Source organism: Calidris pugnax, unplaced genomic scaffold (assembly GCF_001431845.1).
Source record: "Calidris pugnax isolate Ruff unplaced genomic scaffold, ASM143184v1 scaffold395, whole genome shotgun sequence".
Classification (NCBI taxonomy): Eukaryota; Metazoa; Chordata; class Aves; order Charadriiformes; family Scolopacidae; genus Calidris; species Calidris pugnax.
In genome coordinates, this window is record NW_015091122.1 from 1 (window position 1) to 19,855 (window position 19,855).

The window sequence follows — 19,855 nt, forward strand, 5'->3', positions numbered from 1 at the left end:
AATTAGCCATCTTGAGTCATTCCCAGTCCTTTGAGAACCAAGGTACAGACTCCCTCTTGGCACAAGAAATCCAGGTTAGGATTCTTTCTATGAAATCATGATTTCACATGCTTAAAGCATCTGGAGTTTGAACAGGAGCTAAACAACATGGATTTGCATTGTGTGCAAAAGTGTGCCAGGAGAGCCCAGTCTCTTACCAGTAACAGTTTTGGAAGCTCAGGAGCTGCTGCCCCTGAGCCTAATGTTTGCTCATAGGAGCTCCAGACTCCAGGAAACACAACATCTCAAGTCTTCCAAGGAAAACCAAACATATATATTTATATATGCACACAAATAGATTTCTCTACACATTTAATACATGAGTTCTGTAAGCAATCTGGCATAAATTTAAACAGAACTGGAGGGGGAGGGGGGGGGAAAGAGGTCCTGATCCACTACCGAACAAACAAAATGCCAATAAAGCATCACTAACAGAGAACCACGGGTTGCTGGCCCCTCTCAAAACCACTCTTGACAAGTTTCCACCCAAAAAAACCTGTTTCAAACCAAAGAAAAAAAAGCACACTTATCATAACATGCCATGCATTGATCACACAATAGTTTTAGGTAAATTCAGGGTGCCAGCTCGCCCTTTCATCTTTCACTTCTGTAAGACTGCAATTCTTAAAGAATTAAGTCAAAAGTTTCTGTGTTAGGTATCAGAGGACAGACCAACTCAGGTGGTTCTGTGGTGGGCCTGTGACAAAGACCACCTGAGTAGACTATGAAGTAGCTGAAAATATCTTTAAATAGCTGGAAAAAGCCTCAAAGCAAACCCTGGCAGGCTTTGTCTCCACGGCTCTGGCATCTGCTGGAAGGGCAGTAGGTTTGTGCAAATTAATCCAGACTTATGGAGACCATCAAGGCCCGTTTCTTGCTGCTGGTGGTCAGCGAGCCAACTAAGGGAGATCTGCTGGATCCGTTACTCAAAAAAAAAAAAACCAAACCCAAACAAAGCTGATCAAAGATGGGAAGGTGAAGGCAGGCAGCCTTTCCTCCAGAGACTGTTAAGTCTAAGGTCCTTGACTGCCCATGCAGTAAAGCAGCCAAAGTTTTTCTGGAGCTGTATCAAGAAAAAAGGAGCCAGCAGGTCAAGAGGAAGGATCCCTCTCCCGTTTGGCACTTTAAAGACACCTGCATCCAGTTTTGGTTCCCTACATACCAGAGAGTGTTCATCCAAGGGCCACCAAGACCACGAGGGGGCTGAAGCACAGGACACACAAAGAGACCAAGAGAGACCTGGAGAAGGTGAAGGGGGATTTACTGCTGCCTACGGCTACTTCATACAAGCATGTGGTGAAGATGGAGCCAGACCCCTCTCAGGGGTGCAGAGGGATAAAGTGGGAAGCAACGAGCATAGGCTGCAACACAGGAAATTCCAGTTAGATGTACAGAAAACTATCTTCATCTAGAGGGTGGTCAAATAGTTGGAGACAAGCCTAGGGTCTCTGACCCCAGAGACAACTGAAACTCACCTGGGCAAGCTGATCTCCAACCAGATCTAAATTGGCCTTGGTATGAGGACAGGGATGAACCAGAGACCTCCAGGTGGCCCCTCTAACTACATTATTCTATGAATGCATGATCCAAGTCCAACAGCAGAATTAGAACCCTGTACTTCAGGACAGCAGATGTTCAGCTGTGAAATAGGTTTAGAGAAGCCAAAGCCCAGCCAGAAGAAACTAATGAGGAATAAAGAAGGACAACACTCCATCCCTGTTCTTCTACTGCATTTGTTCTACCACAGTGACATTTTCTATCATCACTATTCTGCCACATGCAGCTCTGTATGACACAAGGTGACCATCAACTACCTTCAGGTGTGTACTGCAACTGTGTCTGTCTGCATGGAGCTCAGTGTACATGTGTACATTTAAAGGATAATCCCTTTTGGCATTTGTGGGACCCAAATTCAGTTAGAATTGGTGCTTTTTAGAGGTCGATGCAAAACAAAGCAGTGAAAGGAGTTGCATATTGAGCAGTGCCTTGTTTATTCATCCCCTTTTTTTCCTTCCTCCAACAGTTCACACTCTACACCATCTGTTTTAAATGCTCACTGACATCACATCGGGTGCTCGGGCATGAATCTCAGAGCACTTCAAGTGTGTTTCAACACCATTCCAAACATTTCTCCTTCTCATATCCAGGAAGAGATGGCCTGCTGTAACATGTTGACTGAAAGAGGATAGTGGAAAGAGAGGACCTCCATGACACAGATGGAAATATATCTCTTTGGGCAGACAGGGAACTGTTTTTCCTGCAAGATTCAGCCCTTCAAATATTTAAATAACCTGAGGAGCAGCTTTTCCCAGCTCAAGGATATGATGCAGGCTAGCCACAGCACTGCCTTTTGCCTTGAGGAAACCCCCTGTGGGTATGTTCAGTATTTCCAGTAGCTTAAGGATCACACAAAACTCAAGAAATCATGGCAAAACCCAAAGCATCTCACTGCACAAAGCAAGTCAGGCCACAGTCAGATCTTTAATAAAAGCACTTTGAGTCAGTGACAAATAAGGTACAGCAGACATGACAACTCAGAAAGTCAAGTTGGGGGTAGATGTGTGCTGCTGGTCTTTTCAGAGGATTGAACAAGGTCCCTAAACCTCAACCAGCCCCTCAGTGGCTTCTCAGCTGCTCACCTCACACTAGGAAAGCTACTAAAAAAAAAAAATTAAAAAAAAATAAATCACTCTTGCCTCACCCCTCCTCCAGCTGGTATGGAAGAAGCATAGAAGGGTCTTTGTTCTCACCAAAAGTGATTGAGTCAATTACACCAGAAAAAACCTCCAGCTCTAAGCTGAGTAGGAGATTAAGTTGATTTTAGAGGAAGGAGACCAAGAAACCTATGCTCCTCCCTGCTTCCTCAGTTTCACTATGCACACTTCAGCTAAGGGCACCTCTGTAGAGAGAAGCCTGACACTGCCAGCCTCCTAATTCATCTAATTTGAGCAGGACATGGCAGAAAGCACCTCCCTGGAGAAACTGTTCCACATCTTAGTCTGTTCAAAGAGGCTGTCGGCCACATGTCTGACAAGAATATGCATTTTCATTAGCCATCTTCTGCCCTGCTCCACATTTGGGCATTAGGAGCCAATAAAAGGTGCACAGGATCCTTTTTACCATGACATCAGCTAAGTAAACAATTTAGTTCCAAGAGTCAGAGTGATCTTTTTACTAACAAACAAGGCCCTGAAGCTCCCTTGGTTAAGGGAAGGGGACCTGCAGCACTGAGAGGAGTACGGCAAAGGGTTTGTTCTCAGAAGCCCAGCACACACAAGAGCTTTGGGAGGTTGTATTCTCTGCACTTTGGTCTTTGGGTAGTGCCACCTGCTCAGTATCTGTAGTGGTCTGGCTTGAATGGCCCATCTCTCGATAAGCCGAGGTATTTGGCCTGTTTGTCACTCAGCTTCGTCAGCTTCACACACAGTTTATCCAGATGAGCAGCAGCCACAGCTTCATCCAGCTGGAAAACAAAACACCCAGACAAGAATATTAGCAGAGAAGAATCCTATTAGTTCAGGAAGTCACAGTCAACAGTGAGGAATGAATACCCCCAAGGAGGATCTAACATGCTGACACAGATGAGGAGCAAGACTGCTCTTTTCCTCCCAACACACCTCACCCCCTCGAGCGCAGAGGCTTCTGCTCTGAGCACAGAACTGCCTTCAGATGGAAGAGCCCCCTCTTTTCGAGGGAGCCAAGTTAAGCTTAAGTGAGACAGACAACTTTGTATGATCAAGCCCATTTCAATCTCATTTACACATTTACGCGCATCCAACAAGTAAAGGACAGAGACCAAACTATTCAGAGATAAGAAAAACCAGTTTGGTAGATTGGTAAAGCCCCAGTCACATTTCCACTACAAAGACACCTGGAGAGAAATGCAAACTCAAGGGATTGAAAAAGGTGTAAAGGTCCAAGACGGGGAAGTGCTACAGGAGATCGGTACAGAAGAGTCAGAAAACAATCAGTAAAATGGCAAATTAGCTGCGATGTCAGAGGGGAATATGCAGCAATAAAGGACATTCACAGAGAGAAAGGACAGGACTAAGAAGGGATCGGGTGCTGCCAAGTTACAAAAGGACCAGTTTGACCACCATTTGTAATTCCTGCAAAATACAAGTAATCATTGCTAAGGAAACAGATAGAAGGCAAGTCTAACTTCCAGCAGCACAGAAAGGCCTGGCAGCATTTCCCCCAAAATAGTTAAATAGATGTAAAAGGCCGAAATATTTGAAGGGCAATAAATCAACAAAACAATCAAGGGCCAGATCTAAATGATTCAGTAACTAGTCCTAGATTTCCCACTCACAGGGAGTGTGGTAACAAGCAACTACTCTGAAATAATCCCATTGTAATGAACCTGGTAAAGAGCTACATCTGCACAGAGTGTAACTCTCTGCAGCTCAAGCTGCTCGGAGCAGAACTGCCAACGTCTCCTGAGAACCACCACAGACAGAGATGTACAAGACAAAACTAAAAACATAATTGAAGAGGCTGAAGAATGTGTAAGCGAACTATGAAAACTGCCAAACACTACATAAGAGCCAAGAAAATCACAAAAGAAAGAAAAGCTAACCAGAAGGACTGTGTTTAGAAGGGAAACAAGTATTTAAGCTTAGTAGATCCTGCCCAGAAAAGAAAAGAGAGTTATAAATTGAATGCATATCTGGTTGACCAGACTGACACGTGAAGATCTGACAGGTGCATTTCCAACGAGTTTAAGAGAGAATACACCCACTTGAAAAGGAGCTGAGTCCCTGACATTTCCCAGGTTCTCAAACTGCAGCAGAGATGTGTCATTTCACAGCTGCTTCAGCCTGGGGGCTTCAAGATTTAGATAAAAAGGCACACAAATTTAGGTAAAGATAAGCTGACATTCTTACCTTAAAATCAGACAGCTGAGCAAGAGGATGGACAGATTTGGTGCCAAGAACATGGACACAGTTTGCCTGGATTTCCAGGAACACACATTGCAGAAATGTGTGCGTGTTTGTAATACCTGATCACCAAAGTGATATTCTTGCACCCAAAGTGCAGAACCTACTGGGTTCTGCACCCAAAGTGCAGAACTACTTGGTAGTTCTTAAATTTTACATTTGGACCTCAAAGCTACTACACAGAACAAGGAAAGATACTGGCCAGAAAATTATCAGAGAAAGCTCTTCTGCCCATCTTTTGTTGGTTCTGACAAGGCAACTGCTTTATTCTTTGAAATTCTCTCTGGAGGGCAAAGGGCAAAAGCACATTCTGTCACAGCATACGACCCTGAGAAGATCACTGCCATATGCTCCATCAGCATGTAACTCTGTAAGGAACTGAACTGGGCATTACTTCTCATTTCCAGTCCAAGTACGTTTACTAAAACTTATTATTCAGGAAGAGGATGAAGCCACATTTTATTAGCAACACTGGACTATCATTTTCAAGAGATCTGTCAGCAGAACTTCCCCTTTGAAGATGATTACGTGTCAGCTTGCTGATCAACTCCTACACCTTATTTCTGGTATGCGTGGCTTGATCATTAACGGATGGTCCTTCAGCAAACACTTCATAAGTAAGCCCAAACACACACATTCTACTTCCCAAAAGAAAAGTATTTTCAGATTTAGTCTCACACCTGGTTGCATTCCAAAGGCAGTGGGATTTAACTCCAGCATCTTTTTCAATGACCATCTCAAATTCTCAAGCTTGTTTTGGAAAATTAAAACCAGGTTAGTTTTATAAAAGGAATTTGTGAGTTGTGACATGATCCAGATTTTTCCAAGAACAAAGAATGCAGAGATAAGTTTAAAGGGAAAACTGAGGGAATCTGTCATTAATATTTTGTGAAGCTATTAGGACCAGATTGTGATAAGCTCTGCTCAGATGCAAATGGGACCCAGACTCTACCAACCACAGTAAACGCGATTCCTACTTTCAACTCCAGCTTCAACTCTCCTCCATTAGATTTTCCTGTTAGATAGGCATGTGAAAGCTTGCTGTGGACGTTGACACCCAGAAGGAGGAATAAGTTGGCTGGGAGAAGCTCCCTGACCACCCTGAGGCAGCAGAGGGCTTCCCAGCACCTTAGAGAAGAGCCCCAGGTCAAGCCAAAGAGTGACTGGACTTTCTTATGGCATGTGACAGACAAGTCCCGGTTCTGCACAAGAGTTCAGCCACAAAAACCAGCCCACTTCAGACTCAGCGTGACCAAAGCCAAGCAGTCACCGAGGGACAGAAGCTCCTTGCAACCACACTCAGTAGGAAAGTGAACTCAAGCACAAATGAAACAAATCCACATGATCACGTGCAAAGTTGACTTCCTTACAGGCTTAGGTCTTTCTGCTATTCTAACTCACCTTCTTTGGCAGGAAGTGGACTCCAACAGAGTATTTGTCACTATTTGTCCACAGCTCGATCTGTGCCAGCACCTGGTTGGTGAAGGAGTTGCTCATCACAAAGCTGGGGTGACCCATGGCACAGCCCAGGTTGACCAGCCGGCCCTCCGCCAACAGGATAATATGGCGGCCGTTCCTCAGCGTATAGCGATCCACCTGGGCAGGAAAGAGCAAGAGCAGTGCAATGTCAGGGCAAACACAGCACTTGAAATCAGACAAAGCTTGGTGGGCTTTCTTCCCACATCAGCAATTAAACAATGGGTTTGCAACACAGGCTTTGACTGCAATCGAGACACCTTTCCCTCAATTCCCAGCCAGGGTTTGGGAAGCCCATAGCTATTCTGGACATCACACAACTCAAATCTTATCATCTGCTTCATATTTAACCAGTCATCCAGTTCTTCTGGTTTTTCCACATCCACGTTGTCTGAGATGGCTGTGGTGGGGAGCGTGCTGCTAGCATTAAATGCAGTTCATCTATGCTTAATTCTAACAATGGGTATGGTGAGACAGGACAGAGAGGGAACACCTCTGTGTGCAACAGTCCAGAGCCTTTGCATCTCAGAGCCAGAGTCCTCAGCCTGCTGAGACTGCTCCCCTGGAACTCTTCCCACATCCATAAGGCATAAGAAACAGCCGTCCTAGCTTCTGGTGTACCCTCCTTTGCTTTCAGGGGGCCAAAGACGACATCCTCTACTCAGACTGATGTCCAAGCTACAGTGGTGACAATAGAATTCTGCACACGGGATCACACCTCAGATGGCCTAAGGAGATGGGTCCTCAGCCACACGAGAGTCCCACATGGTTCAGAAGATAATGCCACTTAATATGTGGCATTATAATACTGCCACAGACTTGGTAGACAATGGCAGAGCAACTGACGTCATCTACCTGGACTTAAGCAAAGCATTTGACACTGTCCCACACAACATCCTGGTCTCAAAATTGGAAACCCATGGATTTGATGGATGGACCACTTGGTGGATAAGGAGCTGGCTGGACGGCTGCACCCAAAGGGTGGCAGTCAACGGCTCAATGTCCAGGTGGAGGCCAGTTACGAGTGGTGTTCCTCAGGGGTCGGTACTGGGACCAGTACTATTGAACATCTTTGTTGGAGACATGGACAGTGGGACAGAGTGCACCCTCAGCAAGTTTGCTGATGACACCAAGCCTGGTGGCACAGTTGACACGCTGGAGGGAAGGGATGCCATCCAGAGGGACCTGGACAGGCTGGAGAGGTGGGCCCATGCAAATTGCATGAGGTTCAACCAAGCCAAGTGCAGGGTCCTGCACCTGGGACATGGCAACCCCAGGCACAAATACAGGTTGGGTGGAGATTGGCTGGAGAGCAGCCCTGAGGAGAAGGACTTGGGAGTGCTTATGGATGAGAAGCTCAACATGAGCCGGCAGTGCGCGCTGGCAGCCCAGAGAGCCAACCGTGTCCTGGGCTGCATCAGGAGAAGTGTGGCCAGCAGGTCTCGGGAGGTGATTCTGCCCCTCTACTCTGCACTCGTGAGACCCCACCTGGAGCTCTGTGTCCAGCTTTGGAGTCCTCAACACAGAAAGGACATGGACCGGCTGGAACAGGCGCAGCGGAGGGCCACGAAGATGATCAGAGGGCTGGAGCACCTCTGCTATGGAGACAGGCTGAGGGAGCTGGGATTGTTCAGCCTGGAGAAGAGGAGGCTCCGGGGACACCTTACAGCGGCCTTTCAATACCTGAAGGGTGCCTATAGAAGAGCTGGGGAGGGACTCTTTGCCAGGAAGGGTAATGATAGGACAAGGGGAAACGGTTTTAAATTTGAAGAAAAAAAAGATTCAGATTAGATCTCAGGAAGAAATTTTTTACTATGAGGGTGGTGAGACACTGGAACAGGTTGCCCAGGGAAGTTGTGGATGCCCCATCCCTGGAAGTGTTCAAGGCCAGGCTGGATGGGGCCTTGAGCAACCTGCTCTAGTGGGAGGTGTCCCTGCCCAGGGCAGGGGGGTTGGAACTCGATGATCTTTGAGGTCCCTTCCAACCCAAACCATTCTATGATTCTATGTGCCTCAGCTGCCTGGGCCAGACTGGGCTCCTGCAATGTTAGAGCCGACTCTGCTTCTCCTTTGCACCATCACCAGCTCTTCTCTCCTCTGCCCTCAACCCTGCAGGGGGTTAAAATATAAAAGCCTAGAATGAAATGCCAGTTTCAGTATTCAATAGCCAGTACTCACTGCTATTTATTGCTCATGTCACACCACGCACGTGGGACTAGAGCAAACCTTTGGGAAGACTTAAAAGACAATCTATGACCAACTTTGACAAAAGTTAACACTTCAGAAAAAGCCATTTATCTTACACTGTCATAACACAGCAACTGTGAAAGACCTAAAAGGGCTCTTCCCCACAGCTGTATTTAAACTTTCAGTCTCAGAAGTTATTTAATATAAATCAAAACACATCACTTCCAGTTTTATTCTTAAAGCTTTGGCCTGTAAGTTAAAAGTCCTATGAGACAAAGCTTTAATTGTAACAGCAGCATCTTCTTAAAAAAACATCTTTATGCAGAGCTGTAAGCAGAGACATAATAAGTAAATCAATAGAAACCATTTTATTAGGACAGACATTTTGCCCTCAGAGCAGGTCCGTGCCTCCACCTGCCTTCCCCAGCCACACTTCAATCGCAGCACTATTTTCTACTTTTTGGGTTCATATAACAGATTATTATGTTTTCAGCACAACATATGCAGACAGTAACCGCCTCAAACAGAAGCCCTGAATAACCTTATTAATTTCTCCTGTGCAAGAGCAGAACAGCAAGGCAGGGTTAGTAACAACCCTAACCACTGAGCAGCTGCAATATTCCTTATGGATGCCAGTTCTCTGTTATGGACCACCAGCGACACCGCTCAGTCCACCCCAAAAATATGCCAGTTTTTATACCTTGGACTAGACTGCACCTCATTGCACCCAATACACCTGGGACAGCCTGGCTCCTTCAACACAGAGGACATAAAGAAGGGACTAGTAACTCTGCTAACAGGGACACAACTTTTCATATGGATTTTAAGAGCCAGGTTGAATGGCCAGGTGCAGGCAGTTTGTATGTTACCATCTTAACATCCCATTTAGCCTCCAACAATCATAGAATCACAGAAGCATCTGGGTGGGAAGGGATCTTTCAGATCATCTAGTCCAACCATCAACCCAACACTGACAAAAACCATCACCAACCCATGTTCCTCAGCACCACGTCTGCCTGGCTTTTAAATACCCCCATGGATGGCAACTCAACCCCTTCCCTGGGCAACCCATTCCAAGGCTTCATAACCCTTTCAGTGCAAAACGTTTCATAATATCCAATCTAAATCTTCTCTGGTGGAACTTGAGGCCATTTCCTCTTATCCCATCACCTGTTCCTTGGGAGACTCCCACCTCTCTACAACCTCCATGTTCACTTTTTGAGCAGTCCCAGTTTCAAAACCAAGTGAGCAGACAGCCAGCAGCTACCTGTGGGCTCCTCCAGGACAAGAGCTGTTGAGCAAAGTCAGCTCCACACTAAGCTCACAGGTAAAAACAGACTTGAACACGGTAAGCAGCTCAGGGTACAACTTCATGCCTCATTGAGCCTATGTGGAATGTCCCAACAGCAGACAGGACACTGAACAGACTCTCACAACTACTTAATAAGAGTTTGATGTGGGTGGCCAATAAGCCACAGGAAATTATGAAAATCAGAAGGGCAGATTGAGATCTACACACATGCTTGGGTGCGGTGCATTTAAAAAAGCAGGAAACCTGCCCCAGAATCCTGCTGTCAGCAAGCACTCTCCTTTAAGAGGTAACTAGACAGAAGACCCCTGCAAGTCAGACAAAGCCTGGTTTATGTTCTCCCTCAATGCATTTTTGATTTACTTCAGTTTTGTTTCTCTGCTTTGAGACACGCAGCTGAAAAGCTGAAATTTATATATCCCTATTTTCCTGTGTAGCACCAGCCACAGCTTGAAGTAAACACACAGTGAGAACACAAGCTGAGAAAGGATAAAACATCTCACCTTGTCTGCCCACACAGAGACTTCTGGTCTACACAGGTTTCTAAAATGAAGCCACTGAGTCTGGGAGACAAGCCTGAGTCTGAAGCCTCAGGAAAGGCTGTCTGGCGCTCTGCCAATCTCCAAGTTTATAAAAAAAAATGCTTTGAAAACAGGGGTGTGAGTTTTTTCAAACCTTGACAGAATCCCAGAAGACATTCCCTTGAGATTCCCTCCAGTGCTGGCACTCTGCACCAGGACTAAGTCCTCCCAAGATGAAATTCAGATCAGCCACCCAGCAACCTACGGGCTGCGTACGTAAGTTTTACATGGTCTCCAGCAGCCTGTTCCATACTCATCATCTAACTTGCATTTTGAAACTGAGTTATGGCGCTGTTTTCAGAGGGCTCTCAAAAAAGAAAAATCATGTTTCCATACCTCTCCATCACACCCTAAACATCAGCACTGACTTCCTGTATGGAATGAACTTGGTGCAATTAATTATGTACGCAACCACCACTAAGGGGTAGGTTGCTGTTTGTCAAGGAAGCAGGAACACATGAAGAAAGATGCATCCACACCAGGCACCTCTCACCAGAGATGACACTGTACACTTGGGCACCAGCTGGAACCAACTGCTTTGGTATCAACACAAGACTACGACATCCAACTTGTTCCAGGTTAATTGGGGAAGAGCAGAGCAGAACATCCATTCTGATCACCCCAGAGCAATGCTGACTTTTGAGAAAGCTGGAAACACAAAGTATACAAAGAGAAATACCCTCCCCCCCTTTTCTGGAAAGAGACATTGAGTAGCTACTGCTTCCTTCTAGAAGACTGAAGGGAGATCTGATCAATGCTTATAAATACTTAAAGGGTGGGTGTCAGGAGGATGGGGCCAGTCTTCTTTCAGTGGTGCCCAGGGACAGGACAAGAGGGAACAGGCACAAACTTGAACACAGGAAATTCCATCTAAAAACGAGGAGGAACTTCTTTCCCGTGAGGGTGGCAGAGCCCTGGCAGAGGCTGCCCAGAGAGGCGGTGGAGTCTCCTTCTCTGGAGACATTCAAACCCCCCTGGACACGTTCCTGTGCAACCTGCTCTGGGTGACCCCTGGCAGGGGGTTGGACTGGGTGATCTCCAGAGGTCCCTTCCAGCCCCACAGCATTCTGTGATTCTAGCAAAAGAGCTGGTGCAAGGAGTATCTCACCTGAGGTTTAACATTCACCGCCTCTACTGCATTTTCGTTCAGCCACTTTGCATCAACTTCCACATCAAAGTGGCCAATATTACACACTATGGCATCATCCTTCATCTGCTCAAAGTGCCTGCAAAAAAAAAATTATATCAAAAATTAATGCACAAAATGCCTGGCTCACTGACTGCACTTGACTCACACCATGTGTAGGTCTGGTAATCTCCCAGGCATCTGAAGTCTATTGGAAAAAAACTCTCAAGGAAGACTTCTAAGGAAGGACACTTCCCAAGGATGTAAGTAAGAGGTTATCAGAGAGAAAATATTTTCCCAGTATGGAAAGTAAAACTATTTTGTTTAATTGGTCAAAACTGAAATACCCACAGTTATTCTCTTTCCTACATGAAGAAATCATTTTCTTCATGACTTTGAAGTTTCCAGCAGTTTTACATCTCTGGAGACTAACGCCTTACCTCCTCCTGCTCCCACTTTATCTGATCTTCCACTGCAACATGTACAATTATAATGGCAAAGACAGGAATGAGTTTGCATGGAGTGGAGGGGCTATAAATTGAGATCTAAGAAGCGATAACAAAATGACCGCGGGGTAGTTTATTGAGAACAGGCTAGTTTCAAGCCTGCTATGTGTACTCACAGATGGAATCACTTTCAACCTTAACCTACCTCCTCTTCTGTTCACGTTTATCTGTCCTAACACAGAATTTATCCCTGATGCTCTCATTCTCCAGAAGTCTTATTTGTCCCTCTACACCTTTTGTTCCTCCATCCTTACATGCTGTAAGGCAGGAACAATTGCAACATGGCAATATCCAAGAGAACCAAAAAAACCAAAGCCCTGATTTCTCACTAAATTTATGCTAAATTCCGATGTCCAGAAATGAGACTGTGTGCTAACCCTCACCATACAGCTGACAAGTTATGATTGTATTTAAATAATTTAACTGTACAGGTATGCTTTCATGAAAGCACATGGCTAGACCATACCTGCCCTGAATAATGTCAGTGCAGCCAGTGGTGGTAACAAAGATATTGCCTTCTTTGCAGGCCTCCTCCATGGTTGTAACTTCATAACCTGAAAAAACAAAAAAAATTATTCCTCTACCCAGCCAGCAGTACTTACTTAGGTGGGCTACAACATTATGAGTAGAAAGTACAGAGAAAGAGTAAGAGAAGTCTGTGCCAACATCTTGGAGGATGCAAGGCAGTGGGCATACTGGTCTTACTAAATACCAATGGAGCACAAAAATATCCATCCCTCACCTATTTCCAATCTGTAGATCTATACATTGAATGTCTTATGTCCCCAGGTGTAGTACCTGGCACAGCTCTCAGACCAGATTCAGGGAGTCAGGTTTGCAGAGGAAAGAGCCCCCACAACACCTGCAGGCTCTAGCCAGATGTGAACATAAATGGGATAAACTGGTACTAAGATGCCCAGTTATATGAGGCACCCACAGAAGATGAGTACAGCCTCCAGAGCACACCATGAGCAGAGCTGGAAAGGCAGACAGCACGGTACTGCTCTCCAAAACCATCAGGTGTTTTACTGGGGAGATGTTCTAGTTAAGTTTTAGCCCACACTGGAGGTTAGAGTTGCACAACTTGAAGATAATGAACCTGTTCTAAACCAGGATTACAGTGCTATGAAATGGGGGATCCTTGCCCCACTATGGTCTCTACAGCCTTGACTCCAAACATCTTCAAGGCCTATACTAATAAACTCCTTCCCTAAATATAAGGAAAGAATTCCTGCAGTTAAACTACAGTCACCTCTACCTCAACACCGACAGGGCTGAAACCTGCTGAAGCTTTCTTGGCCACCTATCATTTATTGCTCTACGCTGACATGGAGACCCCCACCAGATGCATCAATTCTGCATCTCCTCTGGCTCTCACCCTCCATGGCTGCCTGCAGGGCATTGATGGGATCGATTTCGGTGATGATGACTCTGGCTCCAAAGCTCCGCAGGGCCTGGGCACAGCCTTTGCCCACATCACCATAACCTGCCACCACAGCTACTTTTCCAGCAATCATGACATCTGTAGCACGTTTGATGCCATCGATGAGGGACTCTCTGCAGCCATAAAGGTTATCAAACTTGCTCTGAGGAAGAAAAAGGAGCAGTTTCAGAACAGAAGGTCATTCAAGTAAGAATTACTCAGAGAAATAACGGACTTACATGCAAAAGGCTGACAGTCAGCTAAACAGTTTAAGCAGTGAAGGATGGGAAGAAGATAACATGCTTTGATGTTTTTATTTATCCAGTTTCAATCTATGGAGTTATACCAGACACAAGCTTCAGCACATCCCTGGTGAGATGCATTTCATAAATATGTTGTGTCTACTGACTAGGGCTTGGACCTCTTAAAAGCTTCTCAGAGGTAACCTGAATTTAGTAGAAGCAGAAACAATTCTCACATAGAGGTAGATCCAAGTTCTTTAACCAGATGTTCATGAGTTCTCTGCTGCTGTTTATCAATGAACTGAACCAAGTGCCACAGGCAGGCAAAAGCCACCAGCAGATAATCTGATAATTAGCACATACTCTTATCTTTGCAAGACACCTTCCCATGCACACTGCAGAGTCGTTTACATCACCCATGAGAAATTGGTTCCTGCAGCCCAGGAAGATCAAAATTGGCTCTTCCCCCAGGAAGAGTTACACTAACACTGCCAGAGCTCACCCCTGCTCAGATCTAGAAAAATCCAGCAAGTAGCCATTCACAACACTGGTCACTGCAACCAAGAACCCCTGGTTCTCATCTCCTAATGCCCCATTGCACAACATCCTCCTACAGTAACATTAACACATGAGCTTAACAGCCAGACCTCCAAATCAAAATCCCCTTGCTAAGTCAGATTTCAAATGGTACTACACTTGAACATCTTCCTAAACACAGAAACACATATTGCTGTACTGATTTTTGTAATGCTTTTCCTTTTTCTCCTTGGGCCCTTACTTCTGACTAGGAAGATTGGTCATATAAACAGATTACCTGAAGAGTTACAGAAGCCAAAAATTAAAAAAAAAATAAAAATCTGGCTACCAAAGTCATGCTATGCTTCCCAAAGCAGGGGTATACAGGATTTTTTACTGTGAGTGGCGAGTTCTATCTCAAAGCCTGCCCTGTGCTTTCTACAGCCTTACATTGCCAATCACTCTTGCTTTTACATGACAAGGTAGCACCCTGTCTGCTATAAGCTATCTTAAGACTGCACACCTAGATGTGAGTAGGGGCACTGACCCTTCAAACGGGATCTACCTTGCAGCTCTGGCTGGTGTCATCCAGCATGTGTAAGATGATGTTACAGTTTGGTTTGCAGTCTACAACTGTTAACATTTTTAATAATAAAAAAACGCTAAGTCCACATATAAAAATGTTGCAGCTATGACTCCAATGCACGATCTGAACAAGTTACAAGGTTTATTGTATACTGTATATAGTGGCATATCCCTCCCAGCCTCAGAAGCTGGCTGAGGTCTAAAGTGTAAGAAATTATCCTTCAGATCCAGAGGTTCCCGATTCAGTGCCTGTAAGTCTTATCACAGACACACCTGTCATCAACATTTCACAGAATTTGTTACCAATCCTTCGTTGCAGCTATGACTCCAATGCACAATCTGAACAAGTTACAAGGTTTATTGTATACTGTATATAGTGGCATATCCCTCCCAGCCTCAGAAGCTGGCTGAGGTCTAAAGTGTAAGAAATTATCCTTCAGATCCAGAGGTTCCCGATTCAGTGCCTGTAAGTCTTATCACAGACACACCTGTCATCAACATTTCACAGAATTTGTTACCAATCCTTCAAATTCCAAAGCTAATACTGGTTGGTAATCCTTTTCCCTAGTCCTCCAGATTTCCCTTGCAGTGGAAGCCTTCTTGCAGAGGAAAACAGCATGGTCAGATTTGATTCCTCATCACTGAATTCCCCAATTGCAGTCAAAGCTTTCCAGGCGCTTGTGCATTGCCATGGAGGGAAGGCAGCAGATGACATCTGTCCCACCCAAAAAAATCCATGTGAGTAGCAGGAGGGAAGAACAGAACTGGATGCCACCTGCCTTCTCTCTCCAAATACTAGTGCAGGAACTTGGCACCAAGTGAAAATACCAGAGCCAGAGAGCAGGATTTGTCTGCTCAGTAGTATGTCTTCCTGGAGATCTCCAACTGTGGTTAGTACAAATCTTTTACTACCAATAAATACCAAACACTGCTTGAAAATAAGCACTAGAATAAAGTGAGCTCAGCCCAAATCCACTCAAGAGGCTTTTTTAGAAACATCTGAATTTCCAAGTCTACTAAACACTATTATTAGTTATTATGCAGGGGGCACAAATCTAGGTGAAAAGGAAGCAGAGAAACAAGCTTCTTCCAAGATCAACTGGATTCCAGCCTACTAGCTGTGAAATAAAAATGCCAGATGCATCTTTGTGAGCAGGAAGGAGATACTCTTCAGATCACAAACTGCAGAAAAAGGAGGCCAAATGGTGAGAACTGCCATGGCCAACAGGATAATGTTAGTACGGTAAATTGAAATAGATTTAGCAACTAGATTTAAAAAACATCTAGATGCATAAGCCTTGAGTACACCTGAAAATCCCACTGTAATTCATCTGCATCCAAAAACCATCAGCACCCTTTAAACACCGTTCCCCCTCATCCCTCACTCAGTTCACCAGGATTTGTCTCAAGAAGCAGTAACACAGCTAAAGCAAGGAATAAATTCCTCCTGCAACTGCAGAGACACCTTGTCAGATCAACTGACTTATCAGCCACAAGCTCATGTAGGTCACACTTTCCCAGCTGGTACCTGTCACCTGCCTGTAGGCTTTAAGCTAATCAGGAGGAGGACATGCCCCTTGCCCCAGGAGCTGACCGTACCCAGAAGCCATAACTTCCATGGGTTGTTTTTGCATTATTAAAATGCAGGAAAACGTATGTCCTTGCATACAAAAAAAAGCCCCTGATGTTCTGAAAACAGGGTATTTACAATGGCATGTCCCACTAGAGACATCATGGGCTCACTTCAAGGATACGGTGAAAATGCAGTCAGTATCCAGGTCAAGAATAGTTCAGCAAGACAAGGAATACTTGGACAGGGATGACAACATCCCAACACCAAACTGGTCAGACAGCAGAACACAGCAGAAGCATCTACATTACCTTGGTGACAGAGTCGTTGACATTTATAGCTGGCACTTTCAGGGTCCCATTGGCCTTCATCTTGTACAGGTTGTGAACTCCAGTGGTTGTCTCTTCTGAAATACCTCTGATTCCTGTGGGGAGAGCAAAAGGATTCGCCATAGTTGGAGTTAACACTGCTGGCAAAGCAACACATCCAGATGCCAGGAGCATCCTCCAGAGGCCAAAGTAAACAAACCCTCTGCAGGAAGCAGGGAAGAGAAAAGAACCCTCACTGGGATCCTCAAACAATAGTTTGAAGCTTCAAACCAGTTTCTTCCCTTACGAGGCAATTAAGAGAGCAGGACAAAAAATATTCTTTGGAAAATGGACCAGGGAATCAGGAAAGACACCACTCTTTTCTCACAAGATAAAAAAAATCTTCTGCAAAAAGGGCAAGATGTTCACCTCAGTGATGTTTCTGCAGCCTAGTCCATTCTTGCAAGGTGGCCTGAAAGGAGATGATACCTAGATAACCACAGTTAAATCTAAAGCACTGGAATCAACTGAAAAAAAGTATAAAATATCAAATGCACAGTTCACCATTCCCAATTGTCCTGTTGTAATCAACTTCAGCTGTGATTAAACAGCTAACACACCCCCTAAAGGTAGATACTAGCTACCTGAAACTTCAGTACTAGCACAATCAAAAAAACAAATTTCAAATATATTCTTGTTTGAAAACAGTCCAGGAGGCAGAAACAAAGCACTGTCTAAAAACACCAACATCATATAGTGGACTAAGATCCTGATAAGACAGTAATTGTCACTGTGTTACCTGCCTCCACATCACACCAAAAAGCCAAAGCTGTGAAGGCACCCCCTGCTTTAAGGGTCCTGACTCTTCGTGGACCTTTCGACAGCAACCAATCGTTCAGAAGCATCATCACTGCCCATGACTTACTGAGACATGAGAGAAGAGAGAGATCTGCAACACCTCATTGATAAGACCCCATTATTTAGAAAGCCTGTCTGCACAAAGAGGTAGACAATTTATGACAAATCGGAATAAAACTGAAACTAAACTATCCAGTCTGGCTGAATTCCCATTGTAGAGGATATGGTAATTATGTTTGTTCTTTAAGGACTGAAGGCACACTGCAAAACAATTATTTTGTTGATGTCTCAACTATTGGAAGAAAATAGAGGAATTCTCTTAAATTAGACTGAAATCACCAACATGAGCAGGATCTCTATAAAGAGATCCATGTGGCACTTGGAGCTAATTCAGATTCACAAGAACAGAGAAAATACAAAAATGATGAATACAAAGTTCTATGTACACTGGAGATTTATGTAGAGAATATATTGCCCTTCCAGGCAAGTGACCTCTCATGGTGACCTCAGAATAAAATCGAAAGGATGCTTGTAGGCAAAAATAATTTTACAGTCATTTTGGTAGAGAAACTCTGAGAAATAACATCCACAAATTGTTCTGTTCAGGCCCTTTTATTAATGAAGCAGGTGACAGCCCAGGTTATCCCACGTGAGCGCACATTAACAGACAAAAATATTGCTCTTTTTCATGTCATTTTTCTTAATTTCTCTCCTTCACTGTGCAACATATAATCACTCCTAATTGCTACACATTTTCTTTTTATCCACACTCTACCCAGTCCTTCCAGCATTTCAAAGAGCTGAGTATTAGCCTCCCTATTTCATAAATGGCAAAAGCAGAGGGATCACTAGCCCAAGACCACCAGGCAACGGCAGGGTTCCTCAACCACAGCCCACGCACCTCCTCAGTAGCCAATACTACTTTAGGGATGGGCAAATGGGAACCAACAACAATAAACCCCCCAGCAAAATCCCCCAAACTATTTATATAGTCTGGTAATTCTGGGCGAGAGAAGTGTACAGGTGCCACCAAGACCTGTGAGAAGTTTATAGGACATTCATCTCCAGATGAATTACCAGAGAATCCTCTCACTGGACGGCACGAGGAACAGGCAGCTCTGCTGGGAGCAACAGCCTCAGCACAGCCCAAGGTGGGAACAGGAACAAAGCAAACAAGACCAGCACCTCCAGTCGAGCAGCTGGCTTTGCCCACAGTGGACAATTGAAGATGTCACCCATCTCAGGGGCCTGCAGGCTCCAAGGATGCTCCTTGAGGCCAGACCAGGACCCTGCAAGAGCACCGGAGGGCAGGAAGGCCAGAGTATGTTTCAGACCCACAGCTACCTGAACCCTGCAGGCACCCAGGGATGCCATGCCTCCCAGACAGGGCTCTTCAGCAGGCACTTGGACCCCTTGGGCACTCAAAGGTGCTGTGCACCCAGGCATGAGTCCCTAGCAGGTACCTGCACCTTCTGGGCACCCAAGGGTGCCATGCCTCCAAGGCGCAGGCCCCTGCACTCTCTAGATACCCAGGGTGTCCCATGCCTCCCAGGCACGGGTCCCTAGCAGGTACCTGCACCCTCCAGGTACACAGGGTGGACCATGCCTCCAGAGCACGAGTCCTCAGCAGACACCTGCTCCCTCTGGGCACCCAGGGGTGCTGTGCCCCCCATGAATGGGTCCCTAGCAGGTCTCTGCACCCTCCAGACACCCAGGGGTGCCATGCCTCACAGCCAGGGCTCTTCAGCAGGGGCCTGCACCCTCAGGGCACCCAGGGGTGCCGTGCCTCCCGAGCAGGGCTCCCGGGAGAAGGCCGGCAGGTCCTTTGCCCGGCCCCTTCGGGTTTGCTCCGTCTGCAGGAGCAAGAGCCCCGGGGACCGCTACCGGGAACCCAGGGGCTCAAGTCACCCCCCAGGCAGGGGGGAATGGGGGCGAAAGGGAGAAAAAGGGAATCCCAGATTTGTCCCGGAGCTCCATTAAGTGGGGGAGAAGGAAGCTCGCTACGGGCACCTCCAAAGCCCAGGCCTCGGGCCCGGGACGCGCCGCTCGCCCCGGCGCCCCCGGCCCCATCCGGCAAACACGTGACCCGCCACGAGACACGGCCCCCGGCGCGCGCTCCGCGGAGCAACAGCGGCCCCTAGCGCCGGGACACAGACACACACAGGGGCGACACACACACACCCCCCCCA

At 45.9% G+C, this 19,855-nt stretch overlaps 1 protein-coding gene across 1 annotated transcript in view; it reads right to left on the reverse strand.

Moving 5' to 3' along the window:
- Positions 1-2,501: 2,501 nt before the first annotated feature.
- AHCY (adenosylhomocysteinase) overlaps positions 2,502-19,855 on the reverse strand; it is a 28,256-nt gene continuing 10,902 nt past the window's right edge. The window contains exons 5-10 of the mRNA XM_014958377.1: positions 16,812-16,924; positions 13,543-13,750; positions 12,631-12,718; positions 11,641-11,758; positions 6,381-6,575; positions 2,502-3,502 (exon numbers count right to left, since the gene is read on the reverse strand). Coding sequence (XP_014813863.1) covers positions 3,371-3,502; positions 6,381-6,575; positions 11,641-11,758; positions 12,631-12,718; positions 13,543-13,750; positions 16,812-16,924 — 854 coding nt within the window. The 3' untranslated portion in view covers positions 2,502-3,370. The remainder of the gene's footprint in view (positions 3,503-6,380; positions 6,576-11,640; positions 11,759-12,630; positions 12,719-13,542; positions 13,751-16,811; positions 16,925-19,855) is intronic.